General features: G+C 42.4%; 1 protein-coding gene across 3 annotated transcripts in view; it reads right to left on the minus strand.

The window, feature by feature from the left end:
• DOCK4 (dedicator of cytokinesis 4) overlaps window positions 1-26,839 on the minus strand; it is a 415,128-nt gene that overhangs the window by 207,188 nt on the left and 181,101 nt on the right. For all 3 annotated transcript variants that reach the window (XM_075345007.1, XM_075345008.1, XM_075345006.1), the window contains exons 13-14: window positions 13,901-14,026; window positions 12,019-12,143 (exon numbers count right to left, since the gene is read on the minus strand). In XM_075345007.1, coding sequence (XP_075201122.1) covers window positions 12,019-12,143; window positions 13,901-14,026 — 251 coding nt within the window. The remainder of the gene's footprint in view (window positions 1-12,018; window positions 12,144-13,900; window positions 14,027-26,839) is intronic.

The raw sequence follows: 26,839 nt of genomic DNA on the forward strand, positions 1-26,839 counted from the left end.
GGAATTACAACTATCAATCCTACATAAACACTAGGACATAATATTTTGGAAAATGCAGTCCAATCTACAGGCATAATGTTATAGAGCAGGGGTAGCTCTGTAGAATAATGGATAGTTTTGTGGGAAAAGATTCAGTATATCCACTTTTTCACGGCACTGAGGAATAAGTGTGCAGTGCCCCTCAGTAGGTGTTAGCCTGACCAGTTTATGTAACTGATCAGGGCTGATTAACCATTATAGGCCACTATCAATCGCGATAGAAGCATCTAAGTAATAAAAAGAACACTACTGTCACTCTGCGAATGAAATTATTTGTGCCAATCATACCCCAAGGTGATCTAATGACCTCATGGTACAGTAGCCTGTTAGATACTGCCATAAGCAGTGTCTAACAGGCTGAGTCAGTGAAGAGCTAACAAGTCTCACGTACTGCAGTACACAAGAACTGCAGTGTATAAGTCCAGTGATGAAAGTGAAAAATATTCATACCCCTCAGGGACACTAAGTAAAAAAGAAAAATAAAAATGCTAAATAAAATCTGTAAATAAAAAATAAAAGCACAAAAATCAAGAAAAGCTGTTTTGCCACTAAAGTTGCAGCTTTTTCAGGGCGAAAAAAAAAAATGTACACATAATTGGTATTGCCCCCTTATGTATTCTGTACATGTTGCAGCTTTTCCATCATACTGACACACAATAGACTGAATAAAAGGTGTTAAAAAAATGTTAAAAAATATTGTATAATAGCCCTCGAAATATAGCGAAGCAAAAACAAATTAATGTTAGCAAAATTTCCGGTGTGTGTTCATTCCGCATCTGAAAAAGCTGCATAAAAACAATGAAAAAATGTTAAAGTACTTCATGACTGTTTCAAAGAAAACTTAAATTCGACCCACAAAAATAAGACCCAATATACCTTTGTTTGACCCCAAACAAATAAACGATGACCAAAGTTCTGTGCACATCTAAAAAATCATGGATACAACTAAAACGGATCCCAGAGTCCAAAGTGTCTCCATCTGCCTCACTATAGTAAGTGGCTCCATCAGGGTTTCCTCTGAATTGCACGTTTGTATTTACACAGAAACCGCAATGTAAGTGCTCACAAGTGAACACAAGACTGTCATCCCAGCCAAAAACTAAAAGCTATCAAAATGTTATGTCCCCCAAAATGGTACAAAAAAAAAAAAAAAAAAACCAAAAAAAAATAACAAACCCTTCAACTTGTCCTGCAAAAAATAGCAGAGATGTTAGCCCAAAAAAAGTAAAACGTCATAGCTCTCATAATATGGTGATGAATACGCTATTTTTTTAAAAAAAATTTTAATAAAATTTTTTTTAATGAGTAATAATAACAAAACATAAAAAAACAATATAAATCTGGTATTGCTGACCCAAACAATAAAGTTGTCTTATCACTAACACTGGACAGTAAATGTCATGAAAATAAAAATAAAAACTATTCTTGAACTGCTGCTTATTTGCTCAATCTGCCTACTAAAATTCAGGATAAGGCTCAGTTCACATTTATCCTGTGACCTCTGTTGAGCACAGACAAAACCTCAGGCGAAACCACTCCCTATAATGAGGCAATAGGATATGCATTGGACTCCATGTAGTCTCTGTTGGAGTGGTCAATCAATCCTGTCATTTAGGATTATTATTAGCGCATAAGGTGGTCCATCACTATTCTTGGCACAGCTAAAAATATGGATACCATCAGAACGGACGACAAATGGAGTCCAAAGTGTGTCTCCACCTGCCTCATTATAGTGGTTCAGTCAGGGGTTTTGTCTGAATCACATTTTGGGGGTTACCAATTAAAACCATAATTAATCCTCCAATATATGAGCCCCCACGTTACTAGTAGGGCAAAGACACTAGAAATGCAACATGGCTCCCACCCCTTCAAATATAATCTAGTGTTATTTGTGCTCCCAAATTCAAGTACACCCCCCCCTCCCATTTGAGCCCCACTGTGTCTAAACCACAGTAAGCAACCACATGTTTCGAATTTCTATAGTGGGGAGAGCTCATTTAACCCCTTAAGGACGGAGCCAGTTTTGTCCTTAATGCCCAGGCCATTTTTTGCAATTCTGACCAGTGTCACTTTATGAGGTTATAACTCTGGAACGCTTCAACGGATCCCGGTGATTCTGACATTGTTTTTTCGTGACATATTGTACTTCATGATAGTTATAAATTTAGAACGATATTTTTTGCTTTTATTTGTGAAAAAATCGGAAATTTGATGAAAATTTTGCAATTTTCAAACTTTTAATTTTTATGCCCTTAACCCAGAGAGTTATGTCACATAAAACAGTTAATAAATAACATTTCCCACATGTCTACTTTACATTAGCGCAATTTCTGAAACAAAATGTTTTGGGGTTAGGAAGTTAGAAGGGGTCAAAGTTCATCTGCAATTTCCCATTTTTTCAACAAAATTCACAAAACCATTTTTTTAGGGACCACATCACATTTGAAGTGACTTTGAGAGGCCTAAGTGACAGAAAATACCTAAAAGTGACCCCATTCTCAAAACAGCACCCCTCAAAGTACTCAAAACCACATCCAAGAAGTTTATTAACCTTTCAGGTGCTTCACAGGAACTAAAGCAAAGTGGAATGAAAAAAAGCAAAAAATAAAATTTTACCTAAAATGTTGCTCTACCCCAAATTTATTCACTTTTAGAAGAAATAACACAACAAAATGAACCCCAAAACATGTTACCCACTTTCTTATGAACGCGCCAATACCCCACATGTGGTCAGAAACCTTTGTTTGGACAAATGGGAGGGCTCGGAACAGGAGCAGCAATATTTGAATTTTGGAAAGCAAATTTGGCTGAAATAGATTGCAGGCACCATGTTGCATTTACAGGTCCGCTAAGGTACCTAAACAGAAGAAACCCCTCACAAGTGACGCCATTTTGGAAACTAGACCCCTCAAGGCTTCTATCTAGGGGTATAGTGAGCATTTTGGATCCACAGGTACTTCACAGATTTTGATAACGTTACATTGTCACATTGAAAATTTTCATTTTTTTCTCAAAAATGTTGCTTTAGCATCAATTTTTTCACTTTTTCAAGAGGTAATTCCAAAAATTTCACCCCAATGTTTGTTACCCACTTTTTTATGAGCGCGGTGATACCTCACTTGTGGTCTGAAACCTTTGTTTGGAGAATTGGGAGGGCTTGGAACGGAAGGAGCAATATTTGAATTTTGGAAAGGAAATTTGGCTGAAAAAGATTGCGGGCACCATGTCGCATTTGGAGGACCCCTAAGGTATGTAAACAGCAAAAAACCACCACAAGTGACCCCATATTGGAAACTAGGCCCCTCAAGGAATTTATCTAGATGTTTGGTGAGTACCCTGAACCTCCAGGTGCTTTACAGAAGTTCATAATGTTGAGCCATGAAAATAAAAAAATAAAATTTTACCACAAAATTGTTACTTCAACCAGGTAGCTTTTTTTTCACAAGGGTAACAGGAAAAAAATCACCATGAAATTTATTGCGCAATTTCTCCTGAGTTTGGTGATATCTTGTACGTGGTGGAAATCAACTGTTTGGGCACACTGCAGGGCTCGGAAGAGAAGGAGTGCAACTTGACTGTAAAATTGGCTGGAATCAATAGTGGACGCCATGTTGCATTAGGAGAGCCCCTGAGGTGCCTAAGCAGTGGAGGTCCCCCACAAGTGACCCCATTCTGGAAAATAGACCCCACAAGGAATTTATCTAGATGTTTGGCGAGTACCCTGAACCCCCAGGTGCTTCACAAAAGTTTATAATGTTGAGCTGTGAAAATAAAAAAATATATATTTTTACCACAAAATTGTTACTTCAACCAGATAGCTTTTTTTTAACAAGAGTACACGGAAAACTATCAGCATAAAATTTATTGTGCAATTTCTCCTGAGTATGCTGATACTTTATGTGTGGTGGAAATCAACTGTTTGGGTGCACAGCAGGGCTCGGAAGGGAAAAAGTGCCATTTGACTGAACAATTGGCTGGAATAATTAGCGGACGCTATGTCACATTTGGAAAGCCCCTAAGGTGACTAAACAGTGGAGGTCCCCCACAAGTGACCCCATTCTGGAAACAAGACACCTCAAGGCTTTTATCGAGGTGTATATTGAGCATTTTGAATCCACGAATACTTCACAGAATTTGATAAGCTTAGGTTGCCATATTGAAATTTTCATTTTTTTCACAAAAATGTTGATTTAGCGACACATTTCTCACTTTTTCAAGAGGCAACAACAAAACGTGTACTCCACAGGTTGTTATCTAATTTTTTGTGAGCGCAGGGATACCCCACATGTGGCCAAAAACCTTTGTTTGGATAAATGGGAGGGCTTGGAATGGAAGGAGCACCATTTGAATTTTGGAGAAGTTGAAGTAAATTGCGCGCACCATGTCACATTAGCAGGGTCCCTTGGGTACCTATACATCAGAAACCCCCCACAAGTGACCTCATTTTGGAAACTAGACCCCTCAAGGATTTTATTCAGGAGTATAGTAAGCATTTTGAATCCACAGGTACTTCACAAAAATGTTGCTAGTACACAGTGTCAGCCTTCCTGCAGAGATGTGAGTGTTGTCCACGGGAGAACGCAGCTGCCCATGCCCACGATTTGGGTTCAGGCTGCTGTAGACTTTGGCTCTATTCTACCTGCAGAAAACACTCATCTCCGCAGCATAAATTGACATGCTGAGGCTCGGGAAGCTGCGCCACAGGTCGGTTTATGCTGCAGAGAAAAGAAACACAGTGGGCACGGGATTTCTAAAAATCCTTCCACTGTGCTTCTACTGCACAACGCAGCGTTATGGACGCAGGGAAAACACTCTGCGCCCAAAACGCTGCAAACCCTGATTGTGGGCACAGCGTAAAATGCTACAATGGATGAATGGATAGATGTCAAACATATATATAATGTCCACCCCCTCTGCAGATTCTAAGCTGGCGCCCTTTAGTGCCTTTCATGTGACACTAAAGGGTGCCTAGCCTTGTATTTAGCCCAAAAGAAAAAAAAATAATTAAAATAAATGACGTGGGGTCCCCCCTATTTTTGATAGCCAGCTAGGGTAAAGCAGACAGCTGTAGCCTGCAAACCACAGCTGACAGCTTCATCTTGTCTGGTGATCAATTTGGAGGGCTCCCCAAGCTGTTTTTTTTTTAATTTATAAATAAATAATTAAAAAAAACAAAACAAACGTGGGGTCCCCCCAAATTAGATCACCAGCCAAGGTGAAGCTGACAGCTGGGGTCTGGTATTTTCAGGATGGGAAGAGCCATGGTTATTGGACTCTTCCCAGCCTAAAAATAGCAGGCCGCAGCCGCCCCAGAAATGGCGCATCCATTAGATGCGCCAATTCTGGCGCTTCGCCCCAGCTCATCCCGCGCCCTGGTGCGTTGGCTAACGGGGTAATAAATGGGGTTGATACCAGATGTGTAATGTCACCTGGCATCAAGCCCAGCAATTAGTTATGTCACGGCGTCTATCAGATACCCGACATAACTAATTGACAGTAATAAAAAAAAAATTGACAACAAAAAAAAATTTATTTGAAAAAACACTCCCCAAAACATTCCCTGATTAGCCAATTTATTGAAAAGAAAAGAAAAGAAATCCGCTGTAATCCATTTGGACGTCCCACGTCGACTCTGGACCTTCTAGAATATGGGGGACACGTTCAGGGAACGTATCCCCCATTTTCTAGGTGTGAGGACCCTCCATTTGAGGAGAGTGGGTGCAATGAATCTGCACCCACTCTCCCTGGGTCACAGCTGCACACACAGTGCCGAGCAGCAGCCAGCGTCCTGAACACAGGAAGCTGACAGCTGCTCTGCACATGTGACCGGCGTCTGCTGTGAAGGAGCCGGAGGAGGGGGCCGCGGGGGATCAGAGCTGCGACAGGTATGTATGACACCGGGGAACACCGGGGGAGATAGGGTGGGACCCGGCAGGGCCTGGGGAGCAGGTTTCTGTCGCATGTGTTATGGCACATACGACAGAAACCATAGGAACAGTGTGAATGTGGCTGGCGCGCTGCTGTGATCGGCGGTGCGCGCGGCCATCTTGGATTTACGGGAGGGGGTTGGGGGTCGGGGGGGCACTTTGGGGATACCGAGGGGACCGGAGGGAACCGGGAAAAAGGTTTATCTCCCATCTGACATGTTTGATCATGCCAGATGGGAGATAAATCATTTTTTACCGGCGCGGTCATTTACTATAACTTGATGATCGGTATACGGTGTATACCGGTCATCAGGTGAGCGGGGACCGGAAAAACCGGCCCGAATCATGATCTCCAGGGTCTCAGCTACCCCCGGTAGCTGAAACCCCAGAGATTTTCTGACGCTGGGGGGCGCTATACACTTTTTTCTGCCCGCCGTTTTAAAACGGCAGAAAGGAATAAGTACCCTTTTTTGGTGCCGTTTTAAAACGTAACGCGGTCGTAATGGGGTTAAAGGGTTGTCCACTACTCAGACAACACATTCTCAATCTGTAGGTTTCCCTCGCTTAAAACGTCTATTCACTATACTATCAGCGCTGTTCCAGCAGCGTCGCCACGGTCTTTCACAGGATTGCATAACTGTGTGGGGTCATGTAATCCCTATGGCCAATCAGTGGCTGCTTTGCTCTCCCTGCTGTTTGACAAATGGCTTACAGACGGAGGAAAAGAGCACTGCTGCTTTAGGTCTTCCTCCAGATGTATACAATACGTCCGTAGGTGGGGAGAGTGAAGCAGGCCGCTGGTTGGCTGAAGGGATTACGTGACACTACACAGTTATGCAATGCTGTGAAAGACAGTGCTGACACGGCTGGAATGGCGCCGGAGACAAGTACAAGTTTTATTGTTTTAAAAGATGGAAACATACGGATTGAGAAGGGGTTGTCCAAGTGGTGGAAAACCCCTTTAACAATTTACAGGGTGCGTGTCTCCAGAAGCATAAGCTAGGCACTAAGCCGCTCCATTTCCTTACAGATTGTAAACTTGCGAACAGGGCCCTCACTCACTTAATATTTATTAATAATTTTATTTATATAATTATTATTATTATTATTTTTATAATACTTATACTCCAGAAAAATAGCACGGCATGGAAGTTACAAAGTGAAAACACATGTGGGGCCAAAACAGTCACTGCAACCATACAGTGGCATCTCTTGGCAAAAAAAAATGCACAAAAACTGTTTTGATGCAGTTTTGGTGCGGTTTTCTGCCAGGAGATGCAAATTTGGTGTTGAAATAACGGCACCAGATTTCTGCACCAAATGTGCATCTCCTGGAAGAAAACCGCACCAAAACGGCATCAAAATAGTTTTTGTGCGTTTTTTCCCCAAGAGATGCAGATTTGGTGCTGAAATTTATACACCAGATTCCTGCACCAAATCTGCATCTCCTGGCAAAAAAATGCATCACTACAGCATAGTGTTTTGATGCATTTTTTGCTCTTGAAAAAAAGAGTGTTTTTCTTCCAGGAGATGCAGGTCTGTGAACTCCGTTCACCTGAGGTGAGGTCACTGAGTTTAATGAGGTCACCTGAGGTGAGGTTGCCTGCGGTCACAGGTCAGGTATCGTGGGAAACTCCAGCTATGACCTCAGATAAACTGAGTGACATCACCGCTCACAGCTGCGGCTAAGTCAGTCTCTGCCTGAAGCCTACAACCCGCGGCCATCTAATGTTCCGGCATGCTAGGACTTCAATATATATGTAGCAGAGCTGGAATAGTCATGGGACCTCAGGTGAATTACATTGGAACTAGGTATTTGGGGTTAATAAAGGGGTGAAAGAGGGTGCTTTTTTGTATTTTATTTCAAATAAAGGATTTTTTCGGTGTTTGTATTTATTTCTTTTCACTTACAGATTAGTAATGGGGAGGTTCTCATACACACCTCACATTACTAATCTAGAGCTTAGTGGCAGCTGTGAGCTGTCATCAACCTCCTATATTAACCATATTGCCACTGAACCAGGGCAATTGGGATGAGCCGGGTAAAGTGCCGGGATTGTCACATCTAACGAAGTGACAATTCTGGACGGCTGCAGCTGCTATTTCTAGGCTCGGGAGGCCCCATAAACATGGGCCTTCCTAGTCTGGGAATACCAGTCCCCAGCTCTGGGGTTTTATCATGGTTGGGTATCAAAAATGGGGAATCAGCCCACTGTTTTTTTTAAAAATTATTTATTTAAATAATTTACCAAAAAAACAGCAAAAAAAAAGCTGCATAAACGTCCCCTTATTTTGATACACAGCCAAGATAAGCACACGGCTGGGGACTGCAGCCTGTAGTCATATGCTTTATCTGTGCTGGGTATCATAATATGGGAGGGACTCCACGCAATTATTTTTATTTATTTATATTTACACTACTATACATACACAGACAGCGTGTGCGATTCCAAGCAGTCAGACACGCTGTCACACAGAGTGGGGGCACAGTCTGACTGCAAACAATTATAGACGCCAGGACTGCCTGTGAGCAGGAGAAGCAGTGCAAATGCATGGGGGATAATGAGTGGCCCCGGAAGTAGTGTTACAGCCGTGCAAAGACTTGTAAGTATAACGCTCATCCCTATTTTCTTTTTCCTTTATTTTATTCTTAATTATCTGGATGGCCAGATCATTACCCGGAGTTCCCTGATAACTCCAGGCTCAGGGGGCGGTGCATGGATACTAGATATCCCATGCGGATTCAGACTTATGGTCTGGATTCGTCCATCAGTAATGTTCAAAGACAAAGCTTATCAACCTAAATTTACATCTAACAAAGTACAATATATGTCACAGAAAAAAAAAATTCTCAAAATCACCAGGATATATAGAAGCATTCCTGAGTTATTACCACATAAAGTGACACTGGTCTAATTTGAAAAATAGGATTTAGTTATTAAATAGGTTTTCCACTACTAATGTGATCCCTTTTCTTTTATCCCAACGTTTCCTAATGAACACTTACCTATATACTTCTGCTATCTACTTTGTTCCTGTAAGCTTTATTGTCGTAGTTTTGATTCTTCTGACTGCAGACCAATTGAGTAGGGCATGTCATTGATAGCGGCTGAAAGGAAAGTGAAGTGTGATATGGGCATGGGTGCCAAGACTGCTGTCACTCACAGAGGCAGCTCCGCCCCCATTAGTGAGAAACCCTGCTTAGTTGGTCTGATTCCGGTCTGCAGCCGGAAGTACCAAAGCTACAACAACAATAAAGGTATTTACAAGCCTCTTCGAAATAAGCTTACAGGGGAAGAATAGACAGCAGAAGTATATTGGGAAAGTGTGTTCGTTATGAAGAGTTAGAATAAAAGAAATGAGATCACACTAGTAGTGACAAACCTATAAGCTCAAAATTGGCTCTGTCACTAAGGGTTTAAAACACGAATAATGCATGTATCAAATTAGCAAAATGCTAAAATCCAATGATCCTAATTATTGATAGAAAAAAAAAATCTATAGAGCACAATGAATCACAACTCCTAAGAATAGAGGTTAATACAACTGTATTGATTATCCAGCATTTGCTGTTTGTTGTGCTCAGTGTACGTGTGTTAGTCAGTAATTACTGAGAAGCAATCACAAGTGTTTTACAATCTACCTGCTCTATTTTCACAAACCTTCACATTCAAATAGATGAGCCGTTACGGTGAGCTTGTTTTCTTTTTTTTCCCCCAAAACCTGTTATTTCTTTGAATTTTGTGACATAAATGAACAATTTCTTTTTGATTATTTTGTATTCATTATAGTTTTATTTTTTAAGTCACTGTGACCCTGAGAAATGTTTTATCAGAACCCATTTCATGACTAGGCGTTTTCCTATTGTTGCAAGTTTTTCTTTCCCAGTCTTACAAGAACCATAACTAGATATTGTTTCATAAATAAAACTTGCCCCCCCTATGGCTGTATTTTTGGGTCAATATGCAGTTTTGAATTACAGCATTATCTTTAGGAAATAATGCACTGGGGAAAAAAATATATAAAATAAAAAATTGTGAAGAAAAAAAAATGCTATTTAATTATTGCCTTTTGTAGTTCTTTTTTTTTACGGCATTTATTGTGCAATCATTACATGAATCTCTAGGTCGATTACGATAAGGAAACCTATTTATTTACTTAGAAGTGGCAAAAACAATTCAGAAATTTGTAAACATAAATTAGTTTTCGGCATCATTCTCTGAGACCCACAATTTTTAATGTTCCTTTTAATGGGCTTGCTTTTGTGTGTTGAGATCATGTTTTAATGGTTGGCACGAAATACAGTGGAACCTTGGATTATGAGCATAATTGGTTCCGGGAGTCTGCTCTTAAACCAAGTTACTCTTATATCAAAGCAAATTTTCCCATAGGAAATAATTGAAAAACAGACAATTCATTCCACAACCCAAAAAAATATTTACTGTATTTATATAAACTTATTACAGTAATACATTATACTGTACTGTATTCATATAAAATTAAAGTACACTGATACAAAATACTGTGCAGTGCAGTAAAAAACATATCAAGCAAATTAAACTTCACTTTAGTGTACAATAAAATTGTTGGTGTGCAAGACGTACAGTACAAGCAAAGTGCTGCACTAGTTAGCAGAAATAAAGTACAATACTATATCCACAAATGCAAATTGATAGATATGCTATATAGTATATATTGTACTATACAAAGGTATACTGTATACAGTATACAGTACATATGTACAGAAAGTTACCTCCAGAGCGGGTCAGAGCGCGGTGAAAGGACAGAACTGCAAGTGTGCATAGTGAGTATTTGCTCTTATTGCAAAGCATTACTCTTAAACCAAGTTACAAATCTGTAAAAAGCTTTGTCTTGCAAAACGCTCTCAAACCAAGTTACTCTTAATCCAAGGTTCCACTGTATTTTGCTGACTTTTCAATGCATTCTTTAGTAAAGAGGTGATAAAAGGAGCCCCCTCAATCTGTTCAGTGTCGCTTGTAAAACCAGGATCTAGAGGTGATAAACAACCTCGGCCATTGCCAACACACAAACGGGTATCAGCTGCGTCCTTGCACTATAGGGCACTATTCCCTTATTTCTTATTACCATGATATGGTGTTGGTTGAGGATTAAGAACTCCAGTAAAAGGTGCAGTGGCGGTGATTAAAGTTACCGTTACACTAAGCAACATCGCTAGCAACATCGCTGCTAAGGCACAACTTGCTAGCGATGTTGCTGTGTGTGACATCCAGTAACAACCTGGTCCCTGCTGTGAGGTCGTTGGTTGTTGCTGAATGTCCTGGGCCATTTTTTAGTTGTTGCTCTCCCGCTGTGAAGCGCACATCGCTGTGTGTGACAGCGAGAGAGCAACAACTAAATGTGCAGGCAGCAGGAGCCGGCTTCTGCGGACGCTGGTAACCACGGTAAACAGCGGGTAACCAAGAAGCCCTTACCTTGGTTACCCGATATTTACCTTCGTTAACAGCGTCCGCCGCTCTCAGCGGTCAGTGCCGGCTCATGCTCCTTGCACACATAGCCAGACTACACATCGGGTAATTAATCCAATGTGTACTGTGGCTAGGTGTGCAGGGAGCCAGCGCTAAGCGGTGTACGCTGGTAACCAAGGTAAATATCGGGTTGGTTACCCGATATTTACCTTAGTTACCAAGCGCAGCATGGTTCCACATGTAGCGACGCTCCAGCGATCCCTGCCAGGTCAGGTTGCTGGTGGGATCGCTGGAGCGTCGCTTAGTGTGACATCTCACCAGCGACCTCCTAGCAACTTACTAGCGATCCCTATCAGGTTGTATCGTTGTTGGGATCGCTGGTAAGTTGTTTAGTGTGACTGGGCCTTTAGGGGCTAAATAACTAAATAATGCATAAGTAAATAAAAACAAATGCAATAATAATACAGAAACACCAACAGATGTCATTAAAGTTATAATTCAACATAACAGTCATTGCTCGGTTACAAGCATAAGCCACAGTGTGAATAGTGTCTAAGTCACACAAATACAAAAACGAGAACCAGACCCTTCTGTACTTTATTTACCTTGAGAATTTGTCCTTCGTTGTTCACAATAACCATTGTAATTTGTACATTTCTGGCAACACTTTTACCCCCTTTTTCAAATTCTCCTTTTTCCAAAGTGATGTACAAGTCATTCCTCATTTCACCTGCAGGGTGACGGGGGAAAAATGCTTTGTAAATTAATTCTACACATCAGCTTGCAAACGCCATTTATTAAAAATATATCTAAAAATAGATATGCTTTATTAAAAAGCAAAAAAAAAAAAGAAGAAAATTTGTCAAAGCTAGTTCTGAGGATTTTGGAAACATTTACTACATATCTAGGAGGCATGTGTATTTCACAAATTATTAATTGCCTTCAAAATTTCATAATCCTCTTGTTTTAAAGGGAATTTGCCCTCTCGTGTTTTTGTTTCTATTTTAAGGCAAGGATCTTGAATCCAGTGATGTGTTACTTACTGAGCTACTTGATATAATTTTGATACAAATCACTGTTTTAATCTGCTGCAGGTCTCTGAATGCTGAGCTCTATATAATCCCGCCCGCACCACTGATTAGCAGCTTTCTGTGTACAATGTACATGGGCAGAAAGCTGCTAATTAATGGAGTGGGTGGGAGCAGAGTTCTATGGAGCGCAAAAATAGTTAATAATTGTTTCTACATTATGCGGATCTCAGGTTAAGAAGCAAAAAACTGGTGACAAGTTCCCCCTTAAACCTTTCACGACATATGGCATATATTTATTTTGATTAGGGCCTGCACGCAGAGACTGAATCAATAGCCGCAAATAACGGCTGATTTAATCAGCCATCAAGTGCCTCTAACAGGGAGGATCGGAGATCTGCAGGCAGCTGTTAACCAGTTAAATCCTGCTGTCAATATCTGAGTAGGACTTAACACACGTCAGCGGGGAGAGCGTCATTCCCTGCTGCCATTGGTGCGCTCATGATGTGATCACCAGAATTAAGATTTTTGGGCCACAGCAACACTGCACTAAATTGTAAGAAGAGGTGATCAAAACATCACATTTACCCAAAAATGCGATCAGAAAATGGCGCCAAAACATTTCTTTTTTTTTTTTTACAGTGTTAAATTTTTATCTCTTAAATAAAAATAAAAAGAAAACACTATACATGTTTGCCATCTACATACTCCTACTGACCTGGAGAATCATACTACAGGTCAGTTTTACCATACAGTGAACATGGTAAATAAAAAAAACCTCAAAAAAATAATATGGAATTGAACTTTTTTTTGCAATTTCACTGCACTTGTAATTGTTTTCCCATTTTCCAGTACACTCTATGGTAAATTGTATGGTGTCATTGAAAAGTGCAACTCATCCCACAAAAAAAGAAGTCTTCATATAGTTATATTAATAGAAAAATAAAAAAAAGTTATGTTTCTGGGAAAAAAGGGGTGGAATTAAACGAAAACAGAAAATAGCCATGGCGTGATAGGGTTAATAGACAGCTGAAAGTATCCATTACAAATTGCAGCAATGCTAAAATCTCTGAAATTAGTAAATCTATATCTTACATTATATCTGATGGGTGCAAAAGCCAAATTATTATCATTAATAACACCAATTTTTACTCCTGACTCCAAATATGTAATTGCATATGTGTGTGTGTGTGTGTGTGTGTGTGTGTGTGTGTGTGTGTGTGTGTGTGTGTATAAAAATACATAATTTTTACAAACATATTACATACACTCACACACATATATACAATGAATGAAGACAGGCAGGGATGAGAAGTAATAGACATGTATTCAATTGCATTATATTAATGAAACCTCTCATAGGACATTCACGGCTGAAAAAGTCTGTTCGGGAATGTTAGCAATTACTCCGGCATCTGCAGCTACTGCAACATACACCTTTTGTTTTCCTCAAGCTTACCAGGCATAATGACATCTGAGAAGCCGAGCTTTCTTGTTATTGAGACCCCACGGGTAAACACTGAAGAGTAATCTCTTCTAATTTGTTCAATGTCTCCATGAAGAAGCTGAAGGGAAACTGCCAAGCCTGGAATAAAAGTAAGAAGAAAGGGCTCAGAAGTTAGGCATTTTGGAGAAATTCTGAGGCTATTTACGTGTTTTTCTGTGGATCTCAGCATATTTAGCATAACTCATCAAACAGTCAGTGCCAGGCTGACAATCACCGGGACTATCAATGTGGATCTCAACAATTATGTCAGGGAGCAAGAAAAGGAAACTTTAACCTTTCTTCTACAAGATACTTCCTATTGCTTTTGACTATGGGAATTGTTGATTTCCTTTTTAAAGTATTAACACCAACTGAATTAACTCCTTCTGATTCAATTAGAATTTGTAAAAAATGTATGTGTCGGAGCATCATTTTACTGCACATTGTACTTAGTTCAGTTTCTAAAGAAAAATGGTAAACCCAACAGGAGCATATTATCAAATGGAAGCTTTGGCAAAAATGGAAAGTTCTGATTCCTTGAATAATGTCCTACTCAAGATACTCTACTATCCTGATCTTTGCAGAAGTCTCGGTTGGGTATGACAACGTGACATCCCAGCAGCCACGTGCCAACTGACAACTATCGGTGACCATAAGACTTCATTCATAATGATGACTGAACAAAAAAGAAAAAACATTGTGTGCTCCAAAGAAGGAAACGTCTACTTTACACTAAAACTAAGGCCTATATTTTTATACAACTTTACATGAAATCATATACATCAGATGCCCAAATATTGCAAAAATGAAAATGTGAGCAAGAGACGGATTATCTAGAATGTATATGACTGATGACACATTTTGTCTTTTGAGTGGGGCCTTTAGCAGACATGGGAGATATGCTTGGCTACATTCTACTGGTTTAACATCAAATGTTCATACCTCTTGGGAATAAAAAGGAAATCATACTTGGGTTCAAAGACCATTGGCTTGAAAACCCTGACGACATGTAGCATTGATCTTGACCATGATATATATTACTTAAAGGTGCACTCAGGTGGTTTTTTTTTTCTATTTATCATTTAACAATCATGAATGTATGTGTAGCGAGTGTATTAACATACCTACCCATACCATCTTGTCCTGTATTCTATGCTACTCTGCTCCTCTTTGAGAAGCCATGACCAGCCAGCTCGCATATATAGAAAATAGGACACTTTCTCAATGTAAGTACCGTATATGAGACTCATAACATTGAGAAAGAGAACTCGCTTTGCATAGAAGATCTCTTGTGTTATACACAGCAATGATATAGCTTTTCTGTATATAGCAGAAATCACAGTCTCCTTTGAAGCCCGACCACAGGCAGGATTTCAATAGAGCTCTGCTGTGACAAGCACGGAAGTCTTCAGTAAACTTAGTGCTGTGATAGCAACCCATCGGTGACCCACGATCACGTCACGGGTGTGCCGATGGGAGATGAAAATGCCACACTTTCATGCTGGTGCATGTTAAATCCCACTTTTAAGAGTTTGACAGTGGGATATAACAGGTTAAAAATTGCGGCGGAACTCCTCTCCACCAGCGAATGTAAGAAGCAGGTGCTGGCTGTAATACACAGCCATTACCTGCCAGGTATGGAGTGAACTTCCGACATGTGCCATACATGTAAGCCAGTCGTCATAAATGGTGTGTGTGTGTGTGTGTGTGTGTGTATATGTGTATGTGTATGTATGTGTATGTGTATGTGTATGTATGTGTATATATATATATATATATATATATATATATATATATATATATATATATATATATATATATATATATATATATATATATATATACACATATATATATATATATATATATATATATACATATATACATACACATACACATTGAGGTTCAGAGATATTTGATATTTGGACATTGGCAGGTTTTGGCAAGTTAGGCTTGTTTCACATCGGCGGTATTCTGCCGCACCCATCACAAATGCAGTACAGTTCACAGGCATCGCGGCAAGCTCGAGTCACATGCAGTCATGTGACTGGAGCTTGCCATGATGCCAGTAAACTATATTGAACTGTACCGCATTTGTGCCGGATCAATGCGGCAGAATACCGCTAATGTGAAACCAGCCTTACCCATTTACTAAAACATATTAAAGATACAGTTATGTAATCAATATAGGTCTTAAGTGCATATTCTCAGCTTTAATTTGAAGATATTCACATCCTAACTGGGGTAGGGGTAAAGAAATTTTTCAAAAGACCAAAAGTAATTGCACAATTCTCTCAAAAGCTCTGTAATGGGCCGCATGGGCTATTCCCTCATTAACCCATCATCAATTAAGCAGGTAAAAGGTCTGGAGCTGATTCGAGAAGTGGAATTTGCATTTTTGAAGCTGTTGCTATGAACCCACGACAAGCAGTCAAAAGGAGCTCTCTCAATGGAAGTGAAACATCATTAGGCTGAAAAAAAAAATCCATCAGAAAGGAAAGATAGCATAAATCATTAAAAGTTGATAAATCAACACTTTAAACATTCTGCAAAAAAAAAAAAAATTGTTTATATATTTATAATATAATATAATATAATATATGTGTGTATATATATTACACTGGTGAGCTTGGAAACTCAAAAAAGTCTGCAAGTACAAAGAAAACACTGGTGGAAGATCGCGGACGCCTAAGAACACTCTACAGGGAGTAGGTGTTTCAGTATCTAAATCTGCCATAAAGAGAAGAATTCATGAGAGAAAATACAGTGGGTTTACCAGAATGTGTAAACCATTAATCAGTCTTAAAAACAGAAAGGCCAAATTAGACTTTACCCAAAAAAAAAGACACAAAGAAGTCAGCCCAGTTCTGGAAAAGCATTCTATGGATGAAGCGTAGATTAACCTGTGCCAGAATAATGAGAAGAGGAAAGTGTATGAAAAGGCTTGGAAAATATCTCATGCTGGCTATGATATTTAGGGTATGGGACAGAGGTAAGGCTCTTTTGAAGATAAATGGGCCTACGGAGTTCTGGCCACTGTGGCGGAACCCAGATTTGCCAGAAATTAAAAAATTAGTGGGGTTCAGAGGATGGGAAGATAAAGGGATCAATTTAGTGTCACAAGTACTACAAAATAATACTCTTAAAAGGGGTGGTTCACCCATTTTTTTTATTTTCTGTAGGAGTTCTACTTACCTTTCTAGGCGTTTTCTCCATTGTCTTCTGTTTCCATTTCTGGCACTGAGCGGCGCTATCCTGCGCGCTCAGTGCCTGTCACATGACCCCCTGGAGCTGTGGCCGCCAGCATCCTCTGACGTCCCGGCATTTCCGGGCTCTCAAACAAGACGGGTACGTCAGAGGAGGCTGGCACCACTCAGATTGAGTGACAGGGCTGTGGGCGGTAACTACCGCACATCACAGCCCAGCATCGAGGGGAGGAGCCGGAGGACGACAGTGTGGAGCCGGCTAGAGCCCTGCAGATGGTGAGGCACGGGGCGCCAGTGTGCAGTACAGGGGGGCTGGGTTCTTCAGCTGAATCCTCCCCTGCACGTAAGTATGTGATCACACTGTCCACCTGCCCGTTCTGCTGCGATGTCAGGAGAGCAGCCGGTGTCGGGCAGTGTGATCATCTGCTCCTCCCAGCAGCAAGACACTGACAGGCATGTCACCGCTGTGCTCTGCCATCTGTCCTGCTGCATGGGACCAACTGTCTGCACTCTGTCACCTTCACAACAAGTCACAGAGTGGAGACCGTTGGTGACAGAGCACCTCTGCCCCCCCCGTTCTTTCCCCACTCTCTTCTCTCCCCCCACTCTTCTCCCCCTCCCCTCTTCCCCCTCTTCTCTGCCCCCCTCTTATCCCTCTCTCCTCTCTTTTCCCTCGCTCTCTTCCCCCCCGCGCTCTATTTTCCTCCCCCCCGCGCTCTTTTCCTCCCCCCCGCGCTCTTTTCCTCCCCCCCGCGCTCTTTTCCTCCCCCCCTCGCTCTCTTTTCCTCCCCCCCTCGCTCTCTTTTCCTCCCCCCCTCGCTCTCTTTTCCTCCCCCCCTCGCTCTCTCTCTTTTCCCTCGCTCTCTCCTGGCATGGTCAGTACAGAAATCTCTCAATCGTGGAGGGATGAGAGGGAGTAATAAACATGGAGTCCCTACTGTGTCTGTGTATTTATTTCTAATAAAGTATTTTTCTCTGTGTGGTCTTTTTTTTTTTTTTTTTTTAAACCCTTTATTGGAGATTCTTAGTGGCCAGGTCAAACTTGGCCTGACATTAAGAATCTCGGGCTTTATACCAGCTGGTAAAACATAGCTGGTATTAACCCCTTATTACCCAGCGTGCCACCTGCCACCAGGGCCACTGGAAGAGTTGGATACAGCGCCAGAAGATGGCGCTTCTATGAAAGCGCCATTTTCTGGGGCGGCTGTGGACTGCAATTCGCAGCGGGGGGCCCAGAAAGTTTGGGCACCCTTCACTGCGGATTCCAATCCCCAGATGCCTAGTTGTACCTGGCTGGACTCAAAAATTCGGCGAAGCCCATGTCATTTTTTTTTTTTAATTATTGCATGAAATTCATGAAATAAAAAAAAAAAAAAAAAAAAAGGGCTTCTCTATATTTTTGGTTTCCAGCCGGGTACAAATAGGCAGCTGGGAGTTGGGGGCAGCCCGTAGCTGCCTGTTGTACCTGGCTAGCTTAGAAAAATATGGTGAAGCCCACGTCATTTTTTTAAAAACGTTTTCAGGCAAAAACCTTTATAATAAAAAAAAAATGCTTCCCTGGATTTCTATTGCCAGTGAAAGTAACACCAAGCAGCGGGGGTTAGCAGCCAGTAGCTGCTTGGGTTACCCTTAGCAATAGAAAATGCAGCGGGAGCCCACAAACAATGTGATTTTTTGTTTTGTTTTTTTTTAATGAATTTTTTAAAAAAAAAAATCGACATGGGCTTCGCCCATCGAGCACCAGAGCATTTTACTGCTCAATTCATCCCAAGTAATCAGATGACTGCAGTGTCGGCCGATTACTTGTTCTGTGTCCCCCTGCATCCATTGCAGCGTGTACGGGCTGTGAGGTCAGCAGAGTTCAGTCCAGCACTGGAGTCAGCTGATCTGAACGCAGCTGAACTCCAGCCTGCACACGCTGCGATGGATGCAGGGGGACATAGAACAAGTAAGGTCTAAGCCACACGGCGAGAAAAACAGTGCGAGTGGAGTGCGATAAAACATCGCATTCCACTCGGACCAATATTAGCCTGTGTGTTAGCGCACATGAGCGATTATTTTCTCCGCCCTAATTGGGCCGAGAAAACAATCGCACCATGCTGCAACTGTAATGCAAGACTCTCTTTGACCCATTCAAGTGTATGTGGTGAGAGAAAAATCGCACTGCACTTTCGGTACATCGGTGGACTACGAAGGAGAGAGGGAGAGAAATCCCTCCCACCCCTCCTCAGTGCTGGCCCACCCCTCGAGTGCCGGTCCGCCCCCGCTGCTGAGGTCTGCTCGCAGAGTTGGACCTCAGTCGCAGGGACACACGCATGACACTCAGCTCTGCTGTACTGAGCGTGAGCCGAGTGTAATGCGAGGGGATCGCAGTAATCTCCGTGTGGCCCCAGCCTGATCGGCCGACACTTGAGTCAGCTGATCTGAACTCAGCTGAACTCCTGTACACACAGCCCGCACACGGTCACATGTGATCGGCAGCAGGCAGCGACTGCTGTTAAGGCTACATTCACATGACCGTTCCGTTTTTACGGGCTACAAAAAACGGTCCTTTTGTTTCACGGATGCATCCTAGTGGCATCCGTGTGACATCTGCGTGCCTTCTGGGTTTTTTTGCGGACCGCAAAAAACGGAAGTAGCAAGAAAGATAAATAGATAAGTAGATATAGAGATGGATAGATAGATATAGAGACAGAGGGATAGAGGGATGAATGAATGAATGAATGAATGAATGAATGAATAGAGGGCTGGATAGATAGATAAGAAAGACATATATAATGTCCTACCCCCCTGCATATTCTAAGCTGGCACCCTTTTGTGACTGTCATGTGGCACTAAGGTGCTTAGTCTTGTATTTAGCCAAAAAATAAATAAATAAAAAATTACATGCGGTCCTCCTATCTTTTGTAGCCAGCCAGTAAAGCAAACGGCTGCAGCCTGCAAACCACAGCTGGCAGCTTCACCTTGGCTGGTAATCCAAAACAGAGGCCCCCCCCACACTGTTATTTTAAATTAACTAAATAATTTAAAACAAAAAACACGGGGTCCCCCGAAATTGGATCACCAGCCAAGGTAAAGCGGACAGCTGTGGTCTGGTATTCTCAGACTAGGGAGGTTCACAGTTATTGGACACTCCCCAGCCTAAAAATAGCAGGCTGCAGCCGCCCCAGAAGTTGCGCATCCATTAGATGTGCCAGTCCTGGTGCTTCGCGCCAGCTCATCCCATTGCCCTGGTGCGGTGGCAAACGGGGTAATATATGGGGTTAATACCAGATGTGTAATGTCACCTGGCATCAAGCCCTGGAGTTAGTGATGTCAGGCGTGTATCAGATACCCGACATCACAAACCCAGGCAGTAATAAAAAAAAAAAAAAAAATAGACAACAAACACATTTTTATTTGAAAAAACACTCCCCAACACATTCCCTCTTTCACCAATTTATTACAAAGAAAAACAAATCCAGGTCTGGTGTAATACAAGGGGGTCCCACGATGATCCATACCATAGTCAATGTCCCAGTCAATGAAGAACAGAATGTTCCCTATTTGCTGGGAGAGCCGTGCAGTGACCTGAGCTAACATCCATAGGTCAGCCCAGGTCACTGCAGGGCATGACGAGTGCTGCAATCAGGAGGTTAGTGAGGTATATTACCTGCGATGATCGCTGAACTCCGGACAGCAGCGCTGTCACAGAGTTCAATGACCGCCGCCTTCACAAACAAAGTATCGCGAGCGGCCCGTGACGTCACCACTAGTCACAGTCTCGGGTCGACAGCGAGAGGTGATGTGACAAGCGGCGGGCATAGAAGGCAGTGACGACCGCTGACGTCAGGAGGGCAGGACTTCATCACCGTATGTAATGAACTTACTAACCTCCTGACGGTAGTGCTTGTCATCCCCGCAGCTGCTGATACTGCAGTGCGGGCCGCTGCTGACACTGCTGAGCGGGCAGCCGCGGGGCTGGGGCTGGAGCGGGACACTGACTGCACGGGCACCCAACGGAAGTCACATGGAAGTGCTTCCGTGTTGCTTCCGTGAATTTTGCGGACCCATTGACTTGTATTGAGTCACGGTTCGTTATTACGGAACAGAATAGGACATGTTCCATAATAACGGAGCGGACATACAACATCCGATGTGGTTTTTTTTGTAGGATCGGATGCACATGGAAGTGCTACCGTGTGCCATCCGATCCTACACAAAAGACATTGAAAAGATGCTCCTGTCTGTGGGGCCGCAAAAAAACAGGAACTGACCAGGACAAACGGAACGGTCATGTGAATGAGCCCACCTGCAGCTATTGCAGCGTGTGCGGGCTGTGAGATCAGGAGTCAGCTGACTCCAGCGCCGGCCGATAAAGTCCCGCTGCAGAAGGATCCGGTAAAATAACGGTTGCATGCGCTGCACATTTAATCCACAGGATCCGGTCATATGCGGTTTGCGGATGATCCGGAAGACACACAGACTAGGCAAGAGGGAAAAAAGCAATCTCATCACCTCGTCACTTTTTTCCCCAATTATTTTTTTCAAATGTTGCGCCGGCTAATAATCATAATTTCTGTACACACACTCACAAAAACACACTCCCCCACAAACACACACACACTTTCTTCCCCTGGTTGTGTGCAGAGCTGGCAGCTTCGGATGTCTCTGTGTGATTTCTCTCATCCACACAGGGAAGAGGCAGGGAGGAGGCTTTTGGGTGGAGAGGAGAGTGGGGGTGTGTTAGATAAGCTATAGACACCGCCCTAGAGCCACAAAGAATTCTGGAACTTGTAGGAACTGAACACAGGAAGTCAGAGGAGAGATTAACCCCATCAGAGCTGGAGCCAGCAATGAGCATGTGCTGCTAGTGCACAATAAAACCTAATTTTGCTGAAAAAACATAATAGATGTTTTGAGGGGCACATATTAGCAAGATTTATCAGAAAAAAAAACAAAAAAAAAAAAAACAGTTTTGGTAACTGGACAACTTCTTTAAGAGTTTTGAGCAATTGAGAACGGAGTTTCACCTTCCGCATGTCTTCTTTTATCAATACTTACAGCTGAGACACGCACTGGAAAGACAGAGGAGTACAAATCCGGTGACAGTGACACATAATCAAACATTACATATGCTACTTACATCTGAGTACTCTAAAGGTCTTATTTCGGAATTATACAAAAGATTATTACCTGCCCATCTGGAGACATACCCTCTGACTGTTAAAAGCAAATGGGAACAGGACGTTGGCCCCTTGACGGAAGACCAGTGGTCCGACATTCTAGAACAGGTCCCTAAACTGGTGGTCTCTGAGTGCCAAAGGCTTTCTCAAATATATCTCATCCACAGGGTATATAAAACTCCCAGCCTACTATTCAGGATGGGACTTAGGGGTACTTTGCACACTACGACATCGCAAGTGCGATGTCTGTGGGGTCATGTCGAAAGTGACGCACTTCCTGCGCCGCTCTCGACATCGTAGTGTGTAAATCCTAGATTATACGATTATCGAGCGCAAAATCGTCGTAAATCGTATCATCGGTGTAGCGTAGGCGAATTCCATAATTATGCTGACGCGATGGTCCGATGTTATTCCTCGCTCCTGAGGCAGCACACATCGCTGTATGTGAAGTCGCAGGAGCAAGGAACATCTCCTTCCTGCGCCACCGCGGCTCCCGTCGGCTATGCGGAAGGAAGGAGGTGGGCGGGATGTTTACATCCCGCTCATCTCCGCTCCTATTGGCCGCCTGCCGTGTGACGTCACAGTGACGCCGCACGACCCGCCCCCTTAATAAGGAGGCAGTTCGCCGGCCGGAGCGACGTCGCATGGCAGGTGAGTGCATGTGAAGCAGCCGTAGCGATAATATTCGCTACGGCAGCTATCACAATGATATCGCAGCTGCGACGGGGGCGGGGACTATCGCGTTTGGCATCGCAGCATCGGCTTGCGATGTCGTAGTGTGCAAAGTACCACTTAGACCAAATGCACAATGTGTTAGGTGTGGATAGGATGATGCCCATTTTATGCATGTTATGTGGGAGTGTGGACACATTGGTGATTTCTGGAAACAAACCCTGGGACTCACAGTGCAAATATATCATATCACAATACAATCGCCGCCTCGTCTATGTTTGTTGAGTCTGTGGGAGGGAGGAGTAGACCCAGACTCTCCAACAGCCCTGGGAATAGCCCGTATCATGTATTAAGCAAGAAAGATACTGACCTACCATTGATTAGATCCTCTACCACCAACGTTATCAGAGCTTAAAAATAAATTAAATAATGTCATTAGATTGGAAAGGGGAGTTTATTTAAAAAGAAAAACAGAGTTTTACAAAATTTTGAAGCCATGGATGGAATGGATGGAGTCGCCGGGTCTCCCCTCTGGTGCACTAGTGCAGGATGCAAAGTTGGACCAGTTACTGTTGTGCTTGCAGTGAATGGAACGTTTGGGGGGTAAAAGTTAAAACTAGTGTTTTCTGTGGCAAAGTGGATTTTGAGTGACGCTGTGGAAGGGGGCTGGAAGGGTTTAATTGATGACTAAACGTGGAGAGGCAAGCGGGTATGGAAATATGATGCGGAGCGACACGGTTGATGGAGGAGGTTTTCCTATTAGACTGAGGCATTGTTGCATAATTTAATTTTTGTTTATCTGTGGAGTCAGGTTGTTTGTAGGCTCAATTTATATAATATAACTGTGATTTGAGAATTCCTTTTTTTATATACAGAGGAAGAACCTGATTTAAAGACAGTATATGCTTTTGCAATGTACACCTTTACAAGTTATATAAGATGCAATATATTTTCTCTGTATTGATTACGAATTGTTTAATAAAAAAGATCTGATTAGAAAAGACTTGGAAAGGCTCATGATCCAAAGCACAGCACATCCTCTCAAACATGGTGGAGGCATACTGATGAATGGTTTCCAATGGCCCTAGATTACTAGTATTTATTGATGATGTGACTGAAGACAGAAGCAGGCAGATGAATTCTGCAGTGTACAGGGCTGTACTTTCTGCTCAGATTCAATCAAATGCAGCAATGTTGATTAGATGGCACTTCACCATACAGATGGACAGTGACATAAAACATACTGCAAAAGCGAAAGCAAAGAAGTGGAATATTCTGCAATGGCGAAGTCAATTATTACTAGATCGCAACCCTATTGAGAATGCATTTTACATGCTCTATCTATACCGACTATGCAATTCCTGTCTGCAGAGTAAAAAAAAAAAAAAATGAAAAATAGATTAACAAAACTATAATTTCCACCACGTCGTAGTGACAAAACTTCCTTCTAGGAAGAAGGGGTTGTTGCACACCATCTATAATGATTTCATTACATGAAATGATTTGAACTAAAACATGTAAACTTTACAGACAGTTAAGGTAATCAAATTTTATCGTTTATCACAAACATTCATTCAGTTCCCCCGATTTACATAATTGAGATTGTGTTTCTGCAAACTATTGGCTAATTTAAGGAAAAAAAGTAATGTAATTACTGAGCAGTGAAATGACACAATGAGAAAACAGTTGAACAAAATGTAATGAATAAATGTAGCAGGAAACCTAAAACACGCAGAAACAAAACACTATATTCTTCTGGCTTTTACTCAAAGATAATAAAACAAAATAAAACAAAGGGTTTACATGTGCAGTTTGTGACGATGATATAACCATTAGCTGCAGACTGATGACTATGCATGCATTATAACCCTGATCCTAAACAGTGGAGTGCAGATTGAAAATATCCTACTGTTTTATGCATAGAGCTCATGAAGGACCAAGCCAGGGTTACGGACTACAAAAGATTCCATAGTAAGGAGTTAATCTTTTCAAAACAGTAGGAGAGAGGACTTACGTCAAACCCCCCCCCCAAAAAACATACGACTACAGGAACTGACACAAAAACTGAGGATTAATAATGTATCCAATCGTTCTATTACTGCTTCAGATCATTTTTTCCACAATAATGCACTTCAATCTAGTTAAAGGGATTGCCTGGTCTAAAGTGATAAGTCTGCAGTCACTATGTGAATCATCCCAGTGCACTCACAGTGTGGTGTGAGGATTCGCTGGTTTCTGAGCCAGCAATGAGGTTCATAGGGCGGCACGGTGGCTCAGTGGTTAGCACTGCAGTCTTGCAGCGCTAGAGTCCTGGGTTCGAATGCCACCAATCACACCATCTGCAAGGAGTTTGTATGTTCTCCCCGTGTTTGCGTGGGTTTCCCACGGATACTCCGGTTTCCTCCCACATTCCAAAAACATACTCATAGGGAACCTAGATTGTGAGCCCCAATGGGGACAGTGTTGCCAATATATGTAAAGCGCTGTGGAATTAACAGCGCTATATAAATGAATAAAATTATTATTATTATTATCTGACAACTGTGCACAATGCATGTTCCCGACTAGTGGGCATGGCCTCGCACTATACAAGTGTATCGAGTGGGGGCATGCGACTAGTAGGTGTGGCCTTGCTTAATTCATGTATACTGAGTGAGGCTACACCCACTAGTAGAAACCAGAGAATCCTCAAAGCGTACAGTGCGTGCACTGGGAAGATTCATAAGTCTGCAATAACTGCAGACTTATCACTTTAATTTGGACAACCCCTTTAAATCCATTAAATTAAGACACTCCTGTGAGGAAATAGGGATATATTCTGATCTATTAAGCCATATTCCTATAGCCGCCACCTTCTCAAGGTACGACCATGGTATCTCCTTGTGTGTGACTGGGCCTTGAGGCCTAAGGAGGCTTCAATCAGTATGCTAATTAACTTGAGAAAATGGTCTGTTAGCCAGCAAAGGTAAAACTCAAGGTGTCAAAATCCAATTAGGACAGCCCTTGATCCAGCACACCCCCTGCGGAGTGAATTGTCCTACACAGGAGGTGGGAGGGAAGCTCCAGGTTTCTAACCTAACTTCAAAGGTCTCCTCCAGACAATTCAGAACCGTCAGTTTCGATATTGGGGGGTACCTCGCCCCCACAGACAAGAAACACCTTGGTTACTTACTGGTACCGTTTTTTCCAGAACCCGTGACAGCACCACGTGGGAGAGAGGGATCCGCTCAGCGAGGACAGGAAACCATTCTGAATAAAAGGGGCGGTACCTCTCCCCGTCAGTTGATTACCGAGAATGAGAGGACCTCCAACAATCGTTAGAACTTACTCCATCACCACTAACACACACAAGCACAACCAGAAGTGCACACCAAAGATGACAATGGGAGGGAATATATGGGTGCTGTCATGGGTTCTGGAAAAAACGGCTACCGGAAAGTAACCGAGGCGTTTTCCCCTCACCCATGACAGCACACGTGAGAGATTTCCAGAGAAACACTTATCTAGGGAGGGATCGCTGCCTCAAGCACCAGTCTACCAAACGAAAGAGCAGCCGAGGAGGATAGGTCCAACCGATAGTGCCGGAAAAAAGTAGACTGTGAGGACCAGGTAGCGGCCCTACAAATTTCTTGAATAGATACCTGCGAACGTTCAGCCCAGGAGGCAGACACCGCTCTGGTGGAATGGGCCCGAATGTTCTCCGGAATGGGCGCTCCACTAGAGGAGTAGGCTAAAGTAATGGCCTCCCTAATCCACCTAGCAATAGTACTTTTTGACACCCCCAGACCCTTTGTACTACCCTGAAAGGAGATGAATAATGACTGTGTCTTCCTCACTGCCCGTGTCACTGAAATATAGTGTAAGAGGGC

Source organism: Anomaloglossus baeobatrachus, chromosome 4 (assembly GCF_048569485.1).
Source record: "Anomaloglossus baeobatrachus isolate aAnoBae1 chromosome 4, aAnoBae1.hap1, whole genome shotgun sequence".
Taxonomy (NCBI): Eukaryota; Metazoa; Chordata; class Amphibia; order Anura; family Aromobatidae; genus Anomaloglossus; species Anomaloglossus baeobatrachus.